General features: G+C 40.7%; 1 protein-coding gene across 7 annotated transcripts in view; it reads right to left on the reverse strand.

The window, feature by feature from the left end:
- LOC122552874 (reticulon-4-like) overlaps positions 1-20,927 on the reverse strand; it is a 98,681-nt gene that overhangs the window by 34,100 nt on the left and 43,654 nt on the right. Inside the window, exon 1 of one of the 7 annotated variants that reach the window (XM_043695975.1) lies at positions 5,027-5,122. The exons of the other annotated variants lie outside the window; for them this stretch is intronic. Within the exon in view, the coding sequence (XP_043551910.1) occupies positions 5,027-5,042 (16 nt within the window). The 5' untranslated portion in view covers positions 5,043-5,122. Of the gene's footprint in view, positions 1-5,026; positions 5,123-20,927 lie in introns of those variants that run through there. 7 annotated transcript variants of the gene reach the window in all.

The following is a 20,927-nucleotide window of genomic DNA, read 5'->3' on the forward strand; positions in this document are numbered from 1 at the left end:
CAACATAGTCTGCAACACTTTAAACAAAAAAAAAGTAAAAATGCATTTATATATTTATTTATTTTACAAAATCAAATAGGCATCACTTTCAGTTTCAACTGAGTATGTACCAACTCCACTGTTCCATTAATTCAAATAACTCTCCTCCTAGCATCCATCATTCAAACTGTTGGCTATCAGCCAAGCAGTCTTATGCATGAGACTCAATTTCCTCCAGTTAAGATAAACTAAAGTCAACAACTTCTACTGCCATGACAAAATTCTGTACCTGTGCCATTATTTCCATCTTCTTAGCCAGCCAAAGAAACTGAAACAGTGTTCAGTATTGCAACTAATCTTTCTTTTTAAACCAGTTTTATATTTTTAGATGCATTTCATACTGCCCATTTTTAGTGACAGAAAGTCAGAACTGAATGACCCATCTGACTCAGACTAACAATTGAAACATACCTGAAAGTGACTTTCCAAAACTGATAGCATACCTGTGGCAATGACCCTCATAACTACTGAACTTCATGGGTATTCACAGCTTTTTAAAACATCTGTGCATCCTTGTAACTGTCCCAATAGAAAGTGGCAAGCCACATTATTCAACCACTGTAGTTCACATGGCTTGCTGCACCCACAATGTTAGTAAGAGAATTCCAGTTTTTGATCTAGCAACAGGATGGCACGTAACTTAGAGCAAACCTTGCAAAATGGGGATGCTCCCAAGTCTTTTTGACAGTTTCAGCCTGTTCTGTCATTCAATAAGATTATGGAAGAATGTGAGGAAATGTCTTTCATAATAAGACAATTAAAAGTAATAGGCAAAAGCATTACGAGAAAAGGCACTTTTACACTCAGCATGTTGTCATGGTCTGGAATGTCCTGTGGTAGAAGATTCAATTGATTGATTGAAAAAGGGAATTGGACTATTATTTGAAAAAGAAACATGCAGGCTCAGAGAGGAAAGTCAGGAAAATGGCATTGAGAAGTGTAGTCATTCAGAAAGCCAGTGCAATCAGAATGGACTGAACAGCCTTCTTCTGTGATGTAATAATTGTGATTTTACATTCCTGTAAGCTCACCATAAATCTCAAGGCACCTATCAAAAATCTCTCAGCCCTGATCTTCTAAATTTTAAAGATGCTCTCAAAGGAGGGTTGGCAAATTGCTGCAGTGCATCTTGTAGATGGCACACATTACTGCTAGTTTACCAGTGGAAGGGGGCATAAATGTTCAAGATTCAAATCTTGTATCAATCAAGAGGACTGTTTTGTTCTGGTTAACCATGAGTTTTAAGTGCAACTGGATATGCTTTCATCCACGCAAACGAGTATCCCAACACAATCCTGATTTGCTCACCACAGCTTTTCCAACCTCTGACCTCTTGTTGCTTCAGCACTTAAGTGTCTGGTTCAGTTAAGTTTCCAGTCAAAGTCAACCTCTGGCATCCACGGTCACACTTTCCCATGTGTTTTTCCCAAAGTTTGTGGTTACCCCCTCCTTGGCATTAATCTTTGGGCAGCACGCTGGCTCAGTGGTTAGCACTGCTACCTCAGAGCACCAAGGTCCCAGGTTCAATTCCAGCCTTGGGTGACTGTCTCTGGAGTTTGCACATTCTTCCCCATGTCTGCATGGATTTCCTCCCACAGTCCAAAGATGTCCAGTTCAGGTGAATTGGCTGTGAATTGCCCATAGTGTTAGGTGCATTAGTCAGAGGGAAAAGGGTCTGGGTGAGTTACTCTTCGGAGGGTCGGTGTGGAGTTGTTGGGCCGAGGGGCCTGTTTCCACAGTGTAGGGAATCTAATCTAATTGCATCTCACAATTCTACAGCTGATAAAGCAATGCTTAGGTTTAAATAGAATTTTTTTTCCAACTTGGCCTCAGTCTACGGTAGACTTAAAAAAAAATCACAAAGGCAAACAAACAGTCTGCTGCCTTAAAAGAGTCAATCTCTTCAAGAGTTCATTTTTGACAACAAAGCTGACTCAGACTTGCAGTCTTTCCACAATTTTAAGCAGGGAACTACAATTGCTGATCACTTCTTGATTCATTGTTATCAATTACTATCCTCATATTCAAAGATCCATCATTGTTTTTGTCAACCAATGATTGATAGTCTATTGAACGAGATATGAACATTATCAGGCAGGCTTGGAGTAAATGTGGCTACATTTTACAGCACATTTTCTCACTATTTCCCCTAATGGGTGAGCACAAGAAATGTGAAAAGACTGCACAGTAAAAGCTACAAAACACCCAACTTACCCTCTGCCTCAATTAAAGAATGAAATAGTTAAAAGGGTAACTGCACTCATGTCAGGTTGCAACTACAACTGATAATTGACACATCCAAAGCCTATAGAAGCATGGACTTAACTTGAACACAAGACCAAAGACAGGACTTCATCTCCATTAGGACTGCACACTGGTCACTCCTAACAATAGTCTGATGGACAAATACACCTGCCATGTAGATAAGCGAAGACAACGTCAAGTAGGTTTTAACAACTTGATTTTCTCATGGCCTAGTGAGGAAAATATGCCCTTAGAACCTGGCCAGCTCACTCAGGAGTGGTGTTACTGAATTGCTTGGCGTTGGTACCCCATTCAGACCTTGTGAACCCAAGCTTTCAGTGTTTCTTTCAAGCAGGGTTCAACACAGGTGAAGAGTCTGCACAGTACAAGCACTCAGATAACCATCATAGAATCCCTATAGGGTGGAAGCAGGCCATTTGGCTCAGCTTGTCCACAGAGACCCTCTGAAGGAGTCCAAAGATGTGCAGGTCAGGTGAATTGGCCATGCTAAATTGTCCATAGTGTTACGTAAGGGGTAAATGTAGGGGTATGGGTGGGTTGCGCTTCGGCGGGTCGGTGTGGACTTGTTGGGCCGAAGGGCCTGTTTCCACTCTGTAATGTAATCTAATCTAATCTGTAATCTGAGTATCCCAGCCAGACTCAACGCCCTACCCAATCCCTGTAACCCTACATTTACAAAGGCTAACCCACTTAGCCAGCCTACACATCCCTGGATACTACGGACAATTTAGCATGGCCAATCCACCTAATCTACACATATTTGAACCGTGGGAGGAAATTGGAACAACTGAAGGAAATCCACGCAGCCAGGGAGAACATGCAAACTCCACACTGACAGTTGCCCTAGGCTGGAATCAAACCTGGGTCCCTGGTCCTGTGAAGTAGCAACATTAACCAGAGCCACCGTGCCACCCTGCAGTGCCGGATAATCTGCAAGTTTCCTTGCTCATCTTGACATAAGGCCACAAAACCTTGGAGCTGCAGTCAAAATGAAGAACTCCCAGGGGTTGCATTAAAAGGACTCTGGGATATAGATATACTCACTAACTGACTCATTTTACTGTCAATGTTACGTCATTGCTTAGTCTGTGGAACAGCTTTCCCAATTTTGCAGTTTCTTCAAACACTACCAAGCAAACATTAGACTGTTAATGAGTGGTCCATTAAGTTTTATTCTTAAATCAATTTTTCTGCACCTCTCGATCAACTCAGTGGTTTGATAGGTCATCTTAGAGGGTATTTAAGAACCAACTATATTTCTAGAGATACATATCAGCCATATCAGGTAAAACAGCAAATTTGTTCCTTAAAAAGACATTTGTGAATGAGATGGAATCTTAATAACCATCTATTAGCCTCATGGTTGAGACTAGCTTTTATGTTTTCAATTGCACATCTCTCAATTGTTAGTTCAGGCCTTGAGATTACTAGGCTGCGATGCACTCAATTACCCAAACCACTTCAAAAAAGAATTATTCACAAAAATTCATATAAAAGAGACTGTAAATCTATTAACAGCCAAAAGGTCACTTAACTCAAACATACCTCTGTTAAGACACTAAAAAGCATGCAGTCTTGAAAAGAGATTAACTCTATCATTTCATTTTTTTTTGAGATCCGCCTACATAGTAAACCTAGCCCAAGGCCTGCTTGCCTTTATTGCCCACCATGTATTTATTCTGACCCATTAGTATTTTTATCAATGAAAATAGTGTTGATCTTCAATTACCCGCTCTTTTGTTTTAATGGATTTCTTAGCTCAAGCCTGATTACTTTTCTCCTTTTAGACAGATCATGCTTAATACTCTAGTTAATGTTCTATTTTTATAAAAGCACCCGAGTGGCAATTTCAATTCACTTGCCTATAACTTGATTACAATTGTTAATAAAGATATTCATTTTATATTAAAAATAGTACAGGTCAGATACTGTACAAATCTAAAATGTTGCATTTAATAACTACATTCTGTAGGTTAAGACTTGAAACCACCAAAACAATGTCTTTTTTAAAAAACATGATCAACAATGAGATTTCAAATTTCTGAAATACAGCTTTAGGACAACAGTTAAGCTACTTATTGTTTTACCTTTTTGCTATGTACCTACAAATAATCAATTTAAAAACATTAGACTCATTACTTGTATTTTGGGTGTGAATATAAGAAAGCTGCATTTTTCAGAAGACCTTAATTCTTCAGTTCAGAAGCAGTTAAAGATTTACAATACTGTCAAGTCAGTTGCAGTAATAATCCCAAATTAAAGGCTTGATTTTTAGTATGCATGACTCAATCTGTTCAAAGCTGTGCAACAGTGCAAACTGGAATAGACCATATAAAATACTGCAATGTTTGGTATGCAACTACTGGCATCTGCTATGCCTAAAAATAGTATCAATAAGCTGCAACAAGCATGCCGATCTCATCCAATTACCAACCCTCCACCTTTAACCAATCTCTTATCTGAAACCACTTTACAGCTTTTAAAACAAGAATGTTTAATACTGAAGTACTCCCGTACTGAAAATACTCATTACTTTTTATATAAATCTTCCAGTATGTACACAATCTGACCTTATTTGTCCTTCTGCCCAAAATAGTGAATTGCAATTCAGACACCAATTTTCAAAACCAAATTAAAGCAGAGATGACACATTCTGCTGAAATAAAACCAGGGAAAAAGATTTCAACTGAAGCATATGAAAATAATTTAAAGAATTACAAACCCATTTTGGCATCCATCTTGAAGCTGTTCACATGCACTGAGCTCCGGCACAGCTGATTACAACCTTTTACTTCCTGCTAGGTCATACAGAGGTTAAATTGCATACGTAGTTGTCTGCTGTGTCACTGCACAAATAGCAGATCCAGTCTTTGTGCACTATTTGACTGCGCAACTGAAATCAACTACAAATCAATGACCAACTGTTAGGAGCTTGTGGAACATAATGAAATTCTCTGCCCTGTCTATAAAGTCATATACCTGCGAATTGAGATTTTAGTAATATCCGTATTTCCAACATACTTGCTACAAGCAAAATTAAGAAATATGATGATTTGTATTTATTAAAAGGACAAAAAGTGATCAGATGAAAGACAACTACCGAACCAGATTTCTGAGCTGATGGATTCAATTCAATGCAAGAGCACACAATACAGCACAGAGGGAAAAAAATCAACAGGAAGAAATAGACAAAGGAAAAATTCACCAATAGGAAGACGCAACTTTAACTGAAAGAAGATTTTAAACAGTAAATATCCTTATTCTTCCAGTTGCTACCCAAACGCTCCATTCCCCACCACAAAAGCAATTCAACCTACAGCTGCTGTTATCAATTACAAATTCCAGTCTAAAGACAGAAATTGAGGGGCTTCAAATTCACAGACACTGGAGGCAACTGCATAGACTTTTAACAGAAGGTCTGAAGTCCAACATGGTTAACTGCAAAGACAAAGATTGCGACAAGGAATGAAGTCACCGGACAGCTTTAAATTGGTTGTAATATGTAATCTACCGAAGTAGTTGAGCTATAAATCTGTTGATCAATTCAAACTTCTTACACTCAGGACTTTAATTTCTCATACAACAAGATTTTATGAATTCCAAAAGACAAGAGACATATGATCAATGCACTTCTACTTCCTAGCTTCCAGCTCATAGAAAATATTTATATAAATATTAAAACTTCCAAAGGTGAAAATGCTTTTAGCATTCAAATTTATATAGAATTACATTAATTTATAAAACCACACATTTGTCTAATTAGTCTGTTATATACTTTACAGGGGGAGGGGGAGAAGAAAGTGTTCTCCTTTCCCATCTACCTAACTTACTGTGTCTCCTATTCCCCATCACTTGTTGTGGACTACTCAAGCAACCGGATTTTAAAATTCTCACCCTCATTTTCAGTTATCTCCATTGCGTTCTCCTGTGTATCTTTGTAATCTCCTCTGGACAGGTTGCACTGGTTTCCTTGAAGGAAAGTGGGGGGTGATTTAGCATTAGCGTGTCAAGAGGGTGGGAACCAGAGCAGTGGGTCAGCATGTGGAGTGATTGAGGAGAAGGCAGAGGCAGGGCCAGGTCATCGAACATGGTGGGACTCATGGTCTGAAGTGAAATGTATTTATTGTAATTCAAGATGATTGCTAGGTAATGCAGATATGTTTACAGCTGGAATTAATATTTGGGAATTACTTTGTAATCATTACAGAAACTTGCTTGAAAAGGACAGTTCAACCCAGAGTGGTGTCTTTGGTCAGGGATAACTTTATGGCTGTACTCAAGGAGGATATTCCTGGGAGATTGGCCAGTGAAGTTATATGGATGGAACTGAGAAATAAGAAAGGGATGATCACGGTATTGGGATTGTATTACAGGACCCCTTATTAGTCAGCAGAAAACTGAGAAGCAAATATGAAAAGAGATCTTTCATATCTGAAAGAATAACGGTTATAATGTTAGGGAATTTTAACTTTCCAAACAGACTGGGACCATTATATCGTTAAGGGGTTTGATGGAGAGGATTTTTTTTTTGAAAGTGTGTAAAAGAAAACTTTCTTATTCAATGAAGCTGGAGATGGAGCACTGGCAGGGCCAGTGACTGAAATGTCAGTGGGAGAGCAAGTTGGAGCAAGTAATCATGAGGAAAAGGACAGAACAACTCAAAAAGTTAAAGTTTAAACTGCAGGAAGGCCAAATTTGATATTAGGAATTTGCAACAGTTGACATGGGGAGGCTATTCACAGATAATGATATGGTTGGGAAGTAGGAGGCCTTTCAAAATGAGATAAAGAGTTCAGAGACAGGATGTTCCTGTTAGCATGAAGGGCAAGAGTGGTAGGCACTGGATGACTACAGAAATCGAGGCTGTGATCAAGAGAAAGGAGGAGGTATATACATCAGGTCTAGAGAGCTGGGATCAAGTGAACCCCTAGAGGACTATAAGGGCCATAGAGTATACTTGAGAGGGAAATCAGGAGGACAAAAACAGGATATAAGATAATGTTGGCAAATAGAGTTAAGAAGAATTCAAAGAGATTCTACAAGTACATTAGGGGCTTGAGAGTAACTAGGAAGAGGATAAGGATCCTTAAAAGATCTACACGGCTGTGTAGGTGTGGTACCACAGGAGATGGGAGAGTTATTAAATTAATATTGTGTCAGTATTTCCTGTGGAGGAGGACATAGAAGCTATGGAACTTGGGGAATTAAATAGTGATGTCTTGAAGAGCGTTCATGTTACAGAAGAGATTATGCTGGGGGTCTTAAAATGCATCATTAGATAAATCCCAGGACCTGTTCAAGTGTTTCACAGAATTTGTGGGAAGTTAGGGAAGAGACTGCCGGGCCCATTGAGATATTTTTTATCATCGACAATCACAAGTAGTGTGCTGGAAGACTGGAGGGTGGCTAATGAGGTGCCATTATTAAAGTAAGGTTGTAAGGAAAGGCTAGGGGACTACAGACCAGACAGCCTTATGTAGGTGGTGGGTAGGTTGCTGCAGTGGATTTCGAGGGACAGGAGCTACATGTATTTGGGAAGGTAAGGACTGATTAGGGATTGTCAACATGCCTTTGGAGAGTGGGAAATCATGTCTCACAAACTTGATTGAGTTTTTTGAAGATTGAAGGCAGAGAAATAGATATTGTCTATACAGACTTCAGCAAGGTGTTCAACAAGGTTCCGCATGGTAGACTGGTTAGTAAGGTTAGATCACATGGCATCCAGGGAGACCTAGTCAACTGGATGCAAAGGCAGGAGACAGAGCAGTGTACCAGTGGGTTGCTTTATGGACTGGACCAGCATTTTGGCGTAAGGATCACAGAGTTTGCAAATTACACTTAAAATAGGTATAGAGGAGAGTGAAGAAGATTACCCCAGAGTACAATGGGGCCTTGATCAGACACAGAAATTAACATTGACATTGCAATGGTCAACTCAAAAGTCTGATAACAGCAGAGAAGTTGTACATGTATACAAACTTTTACATCTTCTGCCCATCAGAAGAGGGTGGAAGACAGTAAACTGGAGTGGAAGGAGTTTTGGTTATGTTGGTTGCTTTCCCAATACAGTGCGAAATATGGATGAACTCAAAGGATGGGAGGATGGTTTGCATGATGCATTGAGCAGTGTTCATAACCTTCTGTATTTTCTTTCAGCCTTGAAAACAGCAGTTGCTGTACAACGCTGTGCTGCGTCCAGCTAGAATGCTACCAATGGCGCATCTATAAAATTTCTAGAAGTCTTTATGGACATGCTGAATTTCCTTAGCTTCCTGAGGAAGTAGACTTCCTTAACTATGGTGTCAATGTGGGTAGACCAGGAGAGATTGTTGGTGATCATTCCTCCTAGGAGCTGACACTGTCAACCATCTCCACCTCAGCCCCAGTGATACAAACAGGTGTGTCTTCCACTCCACTTTCTGAAGTCAATGACCAGCTCCTTTGCTTTACTGATAATAACAGAGATTGCTTAACAGCATGGTGTAAAGTCAACAATATCTTTCCTGTACTCCATCGCATCACAGAGATCTAACCTACAAGGGTAGCATCATCACCAAACATTTAACTGGAGTTGGTGTGGACTTTGGCCACAGATTTGTGTATATATAAGCAGTATAGCAGGGAGTTGTGTACGCAACCTTGTGGGGCATTGGTGTTAAGGATTATCATGGGAGGTGGTGCTGGTGCCTACCCTTACTGACTGCAGTCTGTTGACCTGGAAGTTGAGAACCCAATTACTTCACATTTTTGGATCATTGGAATCTCATTTGGGGTAGAAGTGACCTGTACAAGAAGGACGGTTTGCACCTTAATTGGAAGGGGACTAATAAACCGGCAGGGAAATTTGCTGGAGGATTTAAACTAGTAAGGTGGGGGAGTGGGACCCAAGGAGATAGTGAGGAAATAGATAAATCTGAGACTGGTACAGTTGAGAACAGAAGCGAGTCAAACAATCAAGGCAGGCAGGGACAAGGTAGGACTAATAAATTAAACTGCATTTATTTCAATGCAAGAGGCCTAACAGGGAAGGCAAGTGTACTCGGGGCATGGTTAGGAACATGGGACAGGGATATCATAGCAATTATGGAAACATGGCTCAGGGTTGGGCAGCTTAATGTTCCAGGATACAAATGCTACATGAAGGATAGAAAGGGAGGCAAGAGAGGAGGGGGAGTGATAACATTACAGCTGTGCTGAGGGAGGATTTTCCCAGAAATATATCCAGGCAAGTTATTTGGGTGGAACTGAGAAATAAGAAAGGGATGATCATCTTATTGGGATCGTATTATAGACCCCCCAACAGTCAGAGGGAAATTGAGAAACAAACTTGTAAGGAGATCTCAGCTATCTCTGAGAATAATAGAGTGGTTATGATAGGGGATTTTAACTTTCCAAACATAGACTGGGACTGCCATAGTGTTAAGGGTTTAGATGGAGAGGAATTTGTTAAGTGTGTACAAGACACTTTTCTGATTCAGTATGTGGATGTACCTACCAGAGAAGGTGCAAAACTAGACCTACTCTTGGGAAATAAGGCAGGGCAGGTGATGGAGACGAAAGTGAGGGAGCACTTTGGGCCAGCGACCACAATTCTATTAGATTTAAAATAATGATGGAAAAGGATAGACCAGATATAAAAGTTGGAAGTTCTAAATTGGAGAAAGGACAATTTTGACGGTATTAGGCAAGAACTTTAGAAAGTAGGGACAGATATTCTCAGGTAAAGGGATTGTTGGAAAATGGTAAGCCTTCAGAAATGAGATAACAAGAATCCAGAGAAAGCATATTCCTGTTGGGGTGAAAAAGGCTGGTAGGTATAGGGTATGCTGGATGACTAAAGAAATTGAGGGTTTGGTTAAGAAAAAGAAGGAAGCACATGTCAGGTATAGACAGGATAGATCGAGTGAATCCTTAGAAAAGTATAAAGGAAGTAGGAATATACTTGAGAGAAATCAGGAGTGCAACAAAGGGGACAGGAGATAGCTTTGGCAAATAGAATTAAAGGAGAATCCAAAGAGTTTTTACAAATACATTAAAGGACAAAAGAGTAACTAGGGAGAGTATAGGGCCCTCAAAGATCAGCAAGGCAGCCTTTTCGTGGAGCTGCAGAAAATGGCCGAGATACTAAATGAGTATTTTGCATCAGTATTAACTGTGGAAAAGGATATGCAAGATATAGGCCGTAGGGAAATAAGATGGTGACACCTTGCAAAATGTCCATATTACAGAGGAAGAAGTGCTGGATGTCTTGAAACGGTTAAAGGTGCATAAATCCCTTGCACCTGATCAGGTATACCCTAGAACTCTGTGGGAAGCAAGAGAAGTGATTGCTGGGCCTCTTGCTGAGATATTTGTATCATCGATAGTCACAGGTGAGGTGCCGGAAGACTGGAGGTTGGCTAACGTGGTGCCACTGTTTAAGAAGGGTGGTACGGTCAAGCCAGGGAACTATAGACCAGTGAGCCTGACGTTGGTGGTGGGCAAGTTGTTGGAGGGAATCCTGAGGGACAGGATGTACATGTATTTGGAAAGGCAAGGACTGATTAGGGATAGTCAACATGGATTTGTGCGTGGGAAATCATGTCTCACAAACTTGATTGAGTTTTTTGAGGAAGTAACAAAAAGGATTGAAGAAGGCAGAGCGGTAGAAGTGACTATATGGACTTCAGTAAGGCGTTCGACAAGGTTCTCCATGGGAGACTGATTAGCAAGGTTAGATCTCATGGAATACAGGGAGAACTAGCCATTTGGATACAGAACTGGCCCAAAGTTAGAAGACAAAGTGGTGGTGGAGGGTTGTTTTTCAGACTGGAGGCCTGTGACCCAGTGGAGTGCCACAAGGATCTGTGCTGGCTCTACTTTTTGTTATTTACATAAATGATTTGGATGTGAACATAGTAAGTTTGCGGATGACACCAAAATTGGAGGTGTCGTGGAAAGCGGAGAGGGTTACCTCAGATTACAACAGGATCTTGACCAGATGGGCAATGGGCTGAGAAGTGGGAGATGGAGTTTAATTCAGATAAATGTGAAGCTGCATTTTGGGAAAACAAATCTTAGCAGGATTAGATTAGATTAGATTACAGTGTGGAAACAGACCCTTCGGCCCAACAAGGCCACACTGACCCGCCGAAGCGCAACCCCACCCATACCCCTACATTTACCCCTTACCTAACACTACAGGCAATTTAGCATGGCCAATTCACCTGAGCTGCACATCTTTGGACTATGGGAGGAAACCGGAGCACATGGAGGAAACCCACGCAGACACGGGGAGAACGTGCAAACTCCACACAGTCAGTCGCCTGAGGCGGGAATTGAACCTGAGTCTCTGGTGCTGTCAGGCAGCAGTGCTAACCACTGTGCCACCGTGCTGCCCACAGGACTTATACACTTAATGGTAAGTGAACAAAGACCTTGGAGTGCAGGTTCATAGCTGCTTGAAAGTGGAGTCGCAGGTAGATAGAACAGTGAAGGAGGCGTTTGGTATGCTTTTCTTTATTGGTCAGAGCATTGAGTACAGGAGTTGGGAGGTCATGTTGCAACTGTATAGGACATTGGTTAGGCCACTTGGAATATTGCATGCAATTCTAGTCTCCTTCCTATCGGAAAGATGTTGTGAAACTTGAAAGGGTTCAGAAAAGATTTACAAGAATGTTTCCAGGGTTACAGGATGAACTATAGGGAGAGGCTGAACAGGCTGGGGCTGTTTTCCCTGAAGCGTCGGAGGCTGAAGGGTGACCTTATAGAGATTTACAAAATTGAGGGGCATGGATAGGATAAATAGACAAAGTCTTTTCCCTGGGGTCAGGGAGTCCAGAATTAGAGGGCATAGGTTTAGGGTGAGAGGGGAAAGATATAAAAGAGACCTACGGGACAACTTTTTCACACAGAGGGTGGTACGTGTATGGAATGAGCTGCCAGAGGAATGGTGGAGGCTGTTAGTTACAATTGCAACATTTAAGAGTAAGGTTTTGGAGGGATATGGGCCGGGTGCTGGCAGGTGGGTCCAGATTGGTTTGGGATATCTGGTCGGCATGGACAAGTTTGACCGAAAGGTCTGTTTCCATGCTGTACATCTCTATGTCTCTACAGAGGAGCGAGCAGAAATCTAGATCCCAGAGTTGGAAGAGGAGTTTGTTTGAAATTATGGTGTTGAAGGTAAAGCTATAGTCATGAAGTAGGAGACTAATGTAGGTTCCCCTGAATGTGTGCAGGGACAGGGAGATGGTGTCTGCTGTGGACCTGTTCTGGTAGGCAAAATGCAAGGAATCAGGCAATTTGGGAAGGTAGCATTGATGTGAACCACGACCAACCTCTCAAAGCACTTCATAATTATGGAGGTCAGAGCCCTGGGTGGTAGTTACTGAGGCACACTGTATGACTTACCTTTGGCGCAGAAACTTTGGTGATCTTCTTAAAACAGTTGGGGACTTCAGATCATAGTAAGGAGAGTTAAAGATGTCGGTCAGGTGGTCCACACAGGATCTGAGTGCACGGTCAGGGACTCCATTTCCATGGGATCTCCCTTAAAAAGTGACCAATCTAATGTCTGCAGTGGTGACTGAGTGCACAGGTGCTTCAGAGGCTGATGGGATAGGTGTTATTGTTTCACTGCCCTTCTATTCAAGCTTAGTTTGGTATTGCATCTTGGCATTCAGTATGTCACCTGGATTAGAGTATATTAACTATAAGGAAAGTTTAGATAAACAGACTGTTTTTGCTAGTTAAAAATCACAACACCGCGTTATAATCCAAAGGTTTATTTGGAAGCACTAGCTTTCAGAGCACCACTCCTTCAGGTAGTTGTGGAGTAGGACCATAAGACACCGATCTTTTGCTATGAATGCTTTATCATGCAAAACAAAATATTGAACAAACCTGGATTGTTGTTAAGTCTTTCATCTTTCAGAATGGGTTACAGGTTTCGGTTAATTAATATGTAAATCCCAGAACTTCCCAGGGATTGCCTCTGGAAATCTAGTTGATATGTCCATTCTTGTTAATAAATATTTATTCCCACTTTGTTTGAGATAGGGGACCTACACAATCAAGACTCTTGTGAAAAGGTTCCTCAAATGCTGGAATAGATATTAAAGGTGCAGGTTTTATTACTGCATGTTGTTTTCCCATTAGTTGACATGAATGACACATCTGGCAAAACTCAACTACATCTTTGTGTAATCCAGGCCAGTAAAAATGTCTTTGTATTTTAGCCTGTGCTTAACTCAATCCTAAATGACCCGAGTGGTAACTCATGTGCCACTCGCAGCACCTTTCTATAGCCTACTGGCAAAACAATTTGGCGAATCTCTGCGCGTTTTTCATTAAGACATCATTTGTTAAGTAATAACACAGGGATGCATTCACTCTTCTTCGCTATATGTGCCTTTTGATACAACTGTTTTAACTTCTCATCTTTTGGCTTTAAGTGTAGCAGAGCTAAAGATACATAGTTGCTCCTGCTCTGTCCCACTTATATGATCAAAAAAAGTGTCTCAGACAAAGCTATATCAGCTTCCTTACCTGTGCCTTTTGATCTCTCCTACTTCAGCCTGTGGCTCTGTGATATTGTGACACCACAATCTGGGAAAATTCCTGAATAAAGATCCTGCATTTCTTCAGTTGCCTGCGTCTCCACTGGCTTTTCAACTAGAGTAGGCAGCAGTGAATCAGCAATAATCATTTGCGAGGTCAAGTTGTATTCCTGGAGCTAAGAGTTTGTCCAGTACTCCTACCATAAATTCTCCACTCTTCTCTGGACTCTCTAGTCTCACTTTTCATCTCCCCATGAATTCCTGTTAACGGTACCTTTTCTGGCAATAGTCCCTCAGGAGTACACATCGCCTCATCCTTCAGCATTACAGACAGAGGATCCTGTGTCCCTTAATATTGTAACCTCTTTATCTGGTACGCCTGGCCTGAGAGAATAAACTTTACCCTTGCATGTATGTTTTTTAAGCAGATCTGATCATCGTGTATACTGAGGCAGTTGTCTAACTTCCCTTGTGCTTTTTGTTACTAGTCCAACAAAACTCCCAGGCTTGTCTGGTTTTCCTACGTCTGGCTTTCTCCTAGCCCACCACCACTCTGGTTTTGTGTGGCCCACTTTATCACAATGAAAACACGAGTTTTTTAAACTTGTTTGTCCCCCTCGAGAGCTTCTTTTTTACCCTATGGTAAGTTATCTCCACAGATCTACTTTTCCCTTTCCACATGAGGATTTCTCTTTGTCCAATTTCCATCCCTCATAGACAAATTAATCCTGGAAGCCAAACGGTGTTTTATGGACCAGCTCAATCATCAGCCGCTTCAGCTGCTAACCTTGCCCTTTTAATTCTGCTTTCCACACGAGTTTGCACTACTTCAGTAGTGAATTTTTGAATGCCTCCCAAATAATTGCCTCTCTAAAGGCATCTTAGCTTCCTTTGATTTTTAAAGCTCTTTTCCATCTTTCGGAGTTACTCCATTTGATCCTTTCAAACTCAATGTTGGTTTGACCTGGGTCCCTCCTTCCTGAAATGCTTCTGGTACAAGCTCATATGCATTTAAAATAGCTTTATTCACATCCTCATAGTCCCTAGATCCCTCTGATAGTTCTGGATGTAGGTTTGCTCACTGAGCTGGAAGGTCCGTTTCTAGACGTTTTGTTACCCTACTAGGCAACATCTTCAGTGAGCCTCCAGGCAAAGCACTGATGATTTCTGCTTTCTATTTATATGTTTGGGTTTCTTTGGGTTGGTGATGTCATTTCCGGTTTTTTTCCTCAGGGGATGGTAGATGGGGTCTAACCTGATGCGTTTGTTGATAGAGTTCCAGTTGGGATGCCATGCTTCTAGGAATTCTCATATGTGTCTCTGTTTGGCTTGCCCAAGGAGATGTGTGTTCCTAGTTGAAGTGATGTCCTTCCTCGTCTGCATGTACGGATACTAGTAAGAGAGGGTCATGTCTTTTTGTGGCTAGTTGATGTTCATATATCCTATCATCCTAGATGCCTGGCATTCCAACTGGAACTCCATCAATAAACAGAGTTAGACCCCATTTACCACCTCCTGAGAAAAAGAACCGGAAATAACACCACCAACCCAAAGAAACCCAAACATATAAATAGAAAGCAAAAATCATCAGCAGTGCTTCGCCCAGAGGCCCACTAAAGATGTTACCTAGTAGGGTGACCAAACATCTGGAAATGAACCTTCCAGTTCAGCAAGCAAATCTACATCCAGAACTTCAACCTCAGCTACAAATCTTCTCAAAATTTGTTCCCTCTGATAGTGATGCAAATTCCTCACTAGCCTTACTTACTTACCCCATATTGTCACTGGCCACTGCACTTGTTAGCCACCTTTTCAAATGAGATGAAAAAGGCTTCCAACATCTTTCTCATCAAATTTAGGCAATGCTTGAACATACTTACAGTTTCTCACTACCTGGAGCTTGCTCCTCTTCTCTCTTCCTCATTAAGACTACCTTTAACCTTTTAAGCTGACTTTCCTTTCCAAGTGTCAGTTTTTGAAGTTCACAAGCTCTTTTTCTCTTCTGTTGCTCTCTTCCCTCTCTTCTGCTTTTAATTGTAACTCAAATTGTTCCATTTCTGCTGCCCTTTCCTTATCTCTTGTCTCTAACTCAAGCTGTTTCATTTGCAATTAAATTCTTGCCATTTCTATAGATTCTGATGGTTTCTCTGGCAAGTTTAAATTCTGAGCTACTGCTGTCATTATCTCTCCTTTCCTCACAGAAGCAGACAGATCCAATCCCAGCTGGTCTGCTAATTGCTGCAGCTTGGTCTTATTCACCTTTTGCAAAACTTCTGAAGTCACCACATCCACTTCCAGAAAGCTTTTGGCAACTGAAAGAGCCATTACTATTCCAAGCTTTGTCTACCCAACCAAACCAACACCCGAAATAAAGACACTAGCACCTACCCACTCACTGTTCAAAATCCCGCAAAGAGCCCCCAGTCTGTTATGGACTAAGCCAGACTACTGGCTACAGTTAACAAAAACTGATCACCTTAGTTCCAGGATATCACTGCAAAAGGTTGAGAAAGTATTTGACCAAAGAATCTTTGGCTACTTTAAACTACCTTCCCTTCAGCACAAGGTGAAGGCATTCAGCATGGAGTAGAGTACATGGTTTTCAACCATTCTCCCATTCAAGTAACACCCTTTGACGGGAAACCATTGTTTGGAGTTAATCTTGTATCTGTGTACCCCATTTCCTCTTTCTTCTTCCACAAATGATTAAATGTGAAACAGTACAGTTCTCAATAAACCGGTTCTGGACATCCTAATTAAGCCCTCATACATTACCACTCACTAACCTGAAAAGTTTGAAAATTTAGCTTACAGCTGGCATCAGACTAATAGGCCAACAGGACAAGTATTTTTTGCAAGTTTGGAGGAAAGCTGATGAGCTTGCGTAGAAACAATTGGCAGGCACAAACCAAAATCAACCTGGTGCAGTTCCGAAATAAATGGGAATAGAAATGCAATTCTGAAACTGCCAGCATAAAAATCCCAGAAACACAGGCAATATAAAACATCAGCCACCAAATCTGAAGTCCAGAACATTAAACTTTCATACAAAAATTTAAGGTGCATGACATCACAAAGCCGCTTTTTTTTCTGAAAGCTGTTTCTTTTCCCAAGGATATTGCATCCTTGGCTTTCTTTTCAAAGGGGTTGTAAACAAGTTCTGGTTCCCATTAGACTGGTTTGGTACAGAGATTAAAAGGTATTGAGAGGCCTTTTTGTTTATATGTAAACAGATGAGACTTCAGGCCAGAGTGGTCATGTTTTAGAAGTAACCTGTATGATGAAATGATCAGCTCTCTAGCTGAGCAGTTGAGTCCAGAACTAGTTACAACTTCAGCTGTGTGGACATATGCTGTGTCTCTCTCTCTCTCTCTTCTCCACCCCACCCTCTTCTGCCCTTCTAACTTCAACCTGTAAGCATTTGTTCCATTTTGACTGTTGTAGGGGGTTTGCATATTGGGACTGTTGTGTACATTTGGAACAGCATAATTAAGTCCAAATTGGATAGACTGAGTTTTTTAGGGGTTGTTTTTTCTGTTTTGTGTTTAATTGTATAATTTTGTGAATAAATCTTTGCCTGTTTTAAAACCTGGTAGTCAACCTAGCTAACCTACTCCAGGTAATTTTCACTGTACATCTACTGAAACAAGACTGCAAAGTTATGGCCTGGGCTGCCTGCTTAAGAATGTTCTCAGTGGTCTGGCCTAGTTCATAACAATAAGGATAAACTACTGCATGCTTATGGACTAAATCCAAAAATGTGCAAATTAGGTGCACTGGCAATACTGAAATTATTCACAGCTTTCAGGGGTGTTAGGCTTGGTGGATTAGCCATGGTAAACATGGGATTACAGGGAAACTGTGTGTGCGTGCGTGTGTGTTTGTGTGCGCGCATGCGTGGGGGGGGGGGGGGGGGTTGGGTCTGGGTGGTGCAGATCCGATGGGCCAAATGGCCTCTTTCTCACTATATGATTGATTCATACAATGTATCGAATGTAGACAAGGATAATCATTTAAAGCAGATTTTGTTCAAAAAAATTAACTGTTTAAAAAGTTTGAACTGAATCATGCAGTATTAAAATGGAGTACAAGTCCCCTTGACAAAGTTACATTTGACAGAGACTGCATCAAGCAAATTAAAACTCAATGGGAATTGGGATAAGACCTGCTCATTGGTTGAAGTCATACCTAGCATAAAAGGAAGAATGTAGTCAATACTGGAGGTCAGTCATCCCAATCCTAGAACAGTTCTGAAGTATTATTACTGGACCCAAAATGTTAATTCTGCTTTCTCTCCATAGACACTGCCACACCTGTTGAGTTGTCCCAGCAATTTCTATTTTTATTTCTGATTTCCAGCATGGTTTTTCTGTTCAGCCCTAGGACATCTCTAGAAGAGTTTCTAGATCCAACAATCTTCAGCTGCCTCTTAAGTAATCTTCCCTCAAAGTTAGAAGTGTTCACTGCACAAATCAATCAAGTTTCCTTAGACAAGATCTAGAAGGACAAAGGGATCAGATACATGGGAACATCACCACCTGCAAGCTCCCTTCCAAGTCACCATTCTGACTTGGAAATATATCACCATTCCTTAAATATTACATGGTCAAACTACTCAAACTCTGCCCAACAGCATTAAGGGTAAACCTACAGCGAATAGACTGCAGCAGTTCAAGATGACAGCTCACCTTCTCCAGTAACTAGGGATGGGCAATAAATGTTGGCCCAGCCAATAACACCCATATCCCTTGAATGAATAATGCATCAAAGAATAAAGTAACATTTTTTGAATCGTGCTGAAACAGAAAGAAGTCAAGCTTACATAGACCACAGCACCTCTATTGTACAGTCATATAAGCACAGAAACAGACCCTTCAGTCCAACTCATCTATGCCAACTAGCTTTATCAAACCAAACTAGCCCTATTTGCATTTGGCCCAAATCACACTAAACCATTCCTATTCATGTAATTGTCCAAATGTCTTAATTTCAGATATTTCAGATTTCATGGCTCGAAACTTACATTCAATTTCTAACTCACAGGCTTTGCATACATGCTTTGTTAAAGGATCAAAGCAAATTCATAGATTCGCTCTTCCTGACCAAACATTTTACAGCTTTTAAAAAAAAAATAAATTGAGCATAGAAAATGTGATGACCATCTTTTTTAAAAAATGATTTAACAGTTATACATATAGAGGTTGAAGCTTGAATTGCATTTGAAAATAGCGAGTTGCTATCAATGAACGGGTTGCCAACTGAATGAAAAAGGGCCCAGATTTCAGTTCACATTAAAGTTACGTTGGATGCTCACCATATCCATAAAAGTCTAGTTACTGTGTGTACTAATGTTTGAACCCACTTCAGAGAGTTTGCACATAAACTAGATAATACAGGTACACAAAAAAAAACCCAATGTCGTTGCAGAGTTTGGCAATTTTTGGCAAAATAGACAAGTCCAGTAAGATGCAATGCCTAGTTACAACGTCCACATAGGATAGTTTTGAAAATGTTGGTTATGAACAATCTAGCTCATGGGCAGCCGAGTGAGTGAGTGAGTGAATGAATGAGTGAGTGCCTTTCAGAGCATGAACTGCCTCTTTTAGTAATTTAGGTAGATATTAAAAATCGCATAGCATTATTAGAGTCAGAGGTCTACAGTACAGAAACTGGCCCTTCAGCCCATTGAGTCGACCGAGTCAAAAACAATTACCTCTGTATTCTAATTCCAGTTTGTAACACCTGGTCCATATCTTTGTATGCCTTTACATCACAACTGCATATCTAAATATTTCTTAAATGTTATTAGGGTTTCTGCCTCTATCAGTCTTAAAAGCAGAGAGTTCCAGATTCCCACCACACTCCATAATCCTTTCTCTCCACCTCACACCTCCACTAAACTTCCTGCCCCTTACCTTAAGGTTAAATCTATGATGATAGTCATTGATCACTCCATCAAGGTTCTTTCCTATCTACCCATTCTATGTCCTTCAAAGTTTATACATCTCAGTCAGTCTGCTGTAAGGAAAACACCACCAATCTCTTTTCATAACTAAAACTCTCCAGCCCATGTATCATACTGGTAAATCACTTCTGTACACTCGTCAGTAGAGTGGATGGACTCCAGAATTGTACACAATATTCTAGCTGTCACCTAACCAAATTTTTCTTAGTTCCAGTATAATCTCCCGGTTCTTAAACTGTACGCCTCAGCTAATGAAGGCAAGTTTTTTGTTTTATTAACAATTATCTATTGTCTTACAACCTTAAAGGACCACAGGTCAAATATACCAATCTCCCTCTGATCCTCTTTTTCCCAGGGTCCCATAATTCATCAGCAAGGCTTTTGACAAGATTTCACGTGAAATGCCTTGCCCTCATTCATAAACCTGGTTAAAGTTTTGAAAAAATTCAAAGAAGTGGGCAGACATGACATCCCCCTTAACAAAATCATGCTGACTGTTCATGATTAATCCCTACCTCTTCAAGTAACAATTAATTCTATGTCTCAGGCCAGTCAGAAAAATGTTCTGTAGTTTCCTGGTTTATCCATCGCTTCTTTTTCGAATAACAGTACCACAATGGCTGTCTTCCTATCCTATGGAATTTTCCAGCCAGAGAGAAATTGAAAATTATTGCCAGTGCTGTTATTCGGTCCCTTGCCTCACTCAATAGCCTGGGATCCATTTCCTCTGGTCATGGAAATGTATCTATTAAACCTGTCAGACCACTTAGAACCTCCTATCTATGCCAATTCCTTTAAGTATATCACAGTCCTTCACATCATCCTCTCACTGGCTGTTCTCCACTCCTCTCACTCGACAATGTCAAATTGTTATTCAAAGGAGCAAGGAAACTACAGGCCAGTTGGTCTAACAACAACACTAATCATTTTGAACCCTATCGACAGTCTCATCCACAAAACAGCACGGTGGTCAGTTAAGGGGCCCGACTCTTTCCCTAGCTATCCTTTTATCCTCAAAAAATTTGTAAACAACTTGAAATTTTCCTTTATTTTATCTACCATTATTCTTTCATGCCCCCCTTTTTGCTCCCTAATTTCCTTTTCATGTTTTCTCTTTCATA

The sequence above is a fragment of the Chiloscyllium plagiosum genome, chromosome 9, assembly GCF_004010195.1.
Source record: "Chiloscyllium plagiosum isolate BGI_BamShark_2017 chromosome 9, ASM401019v2, whole genome shotgun sequence".
Taxonomy (NCBI): domain Eukaryota; kingdom Metazoa; phylum Chordata; class Chondrichthyes; order Orectolobiformes; family Hemiscylliidae; genus Chiloscyllium; species Chiloscyllium plagiosum.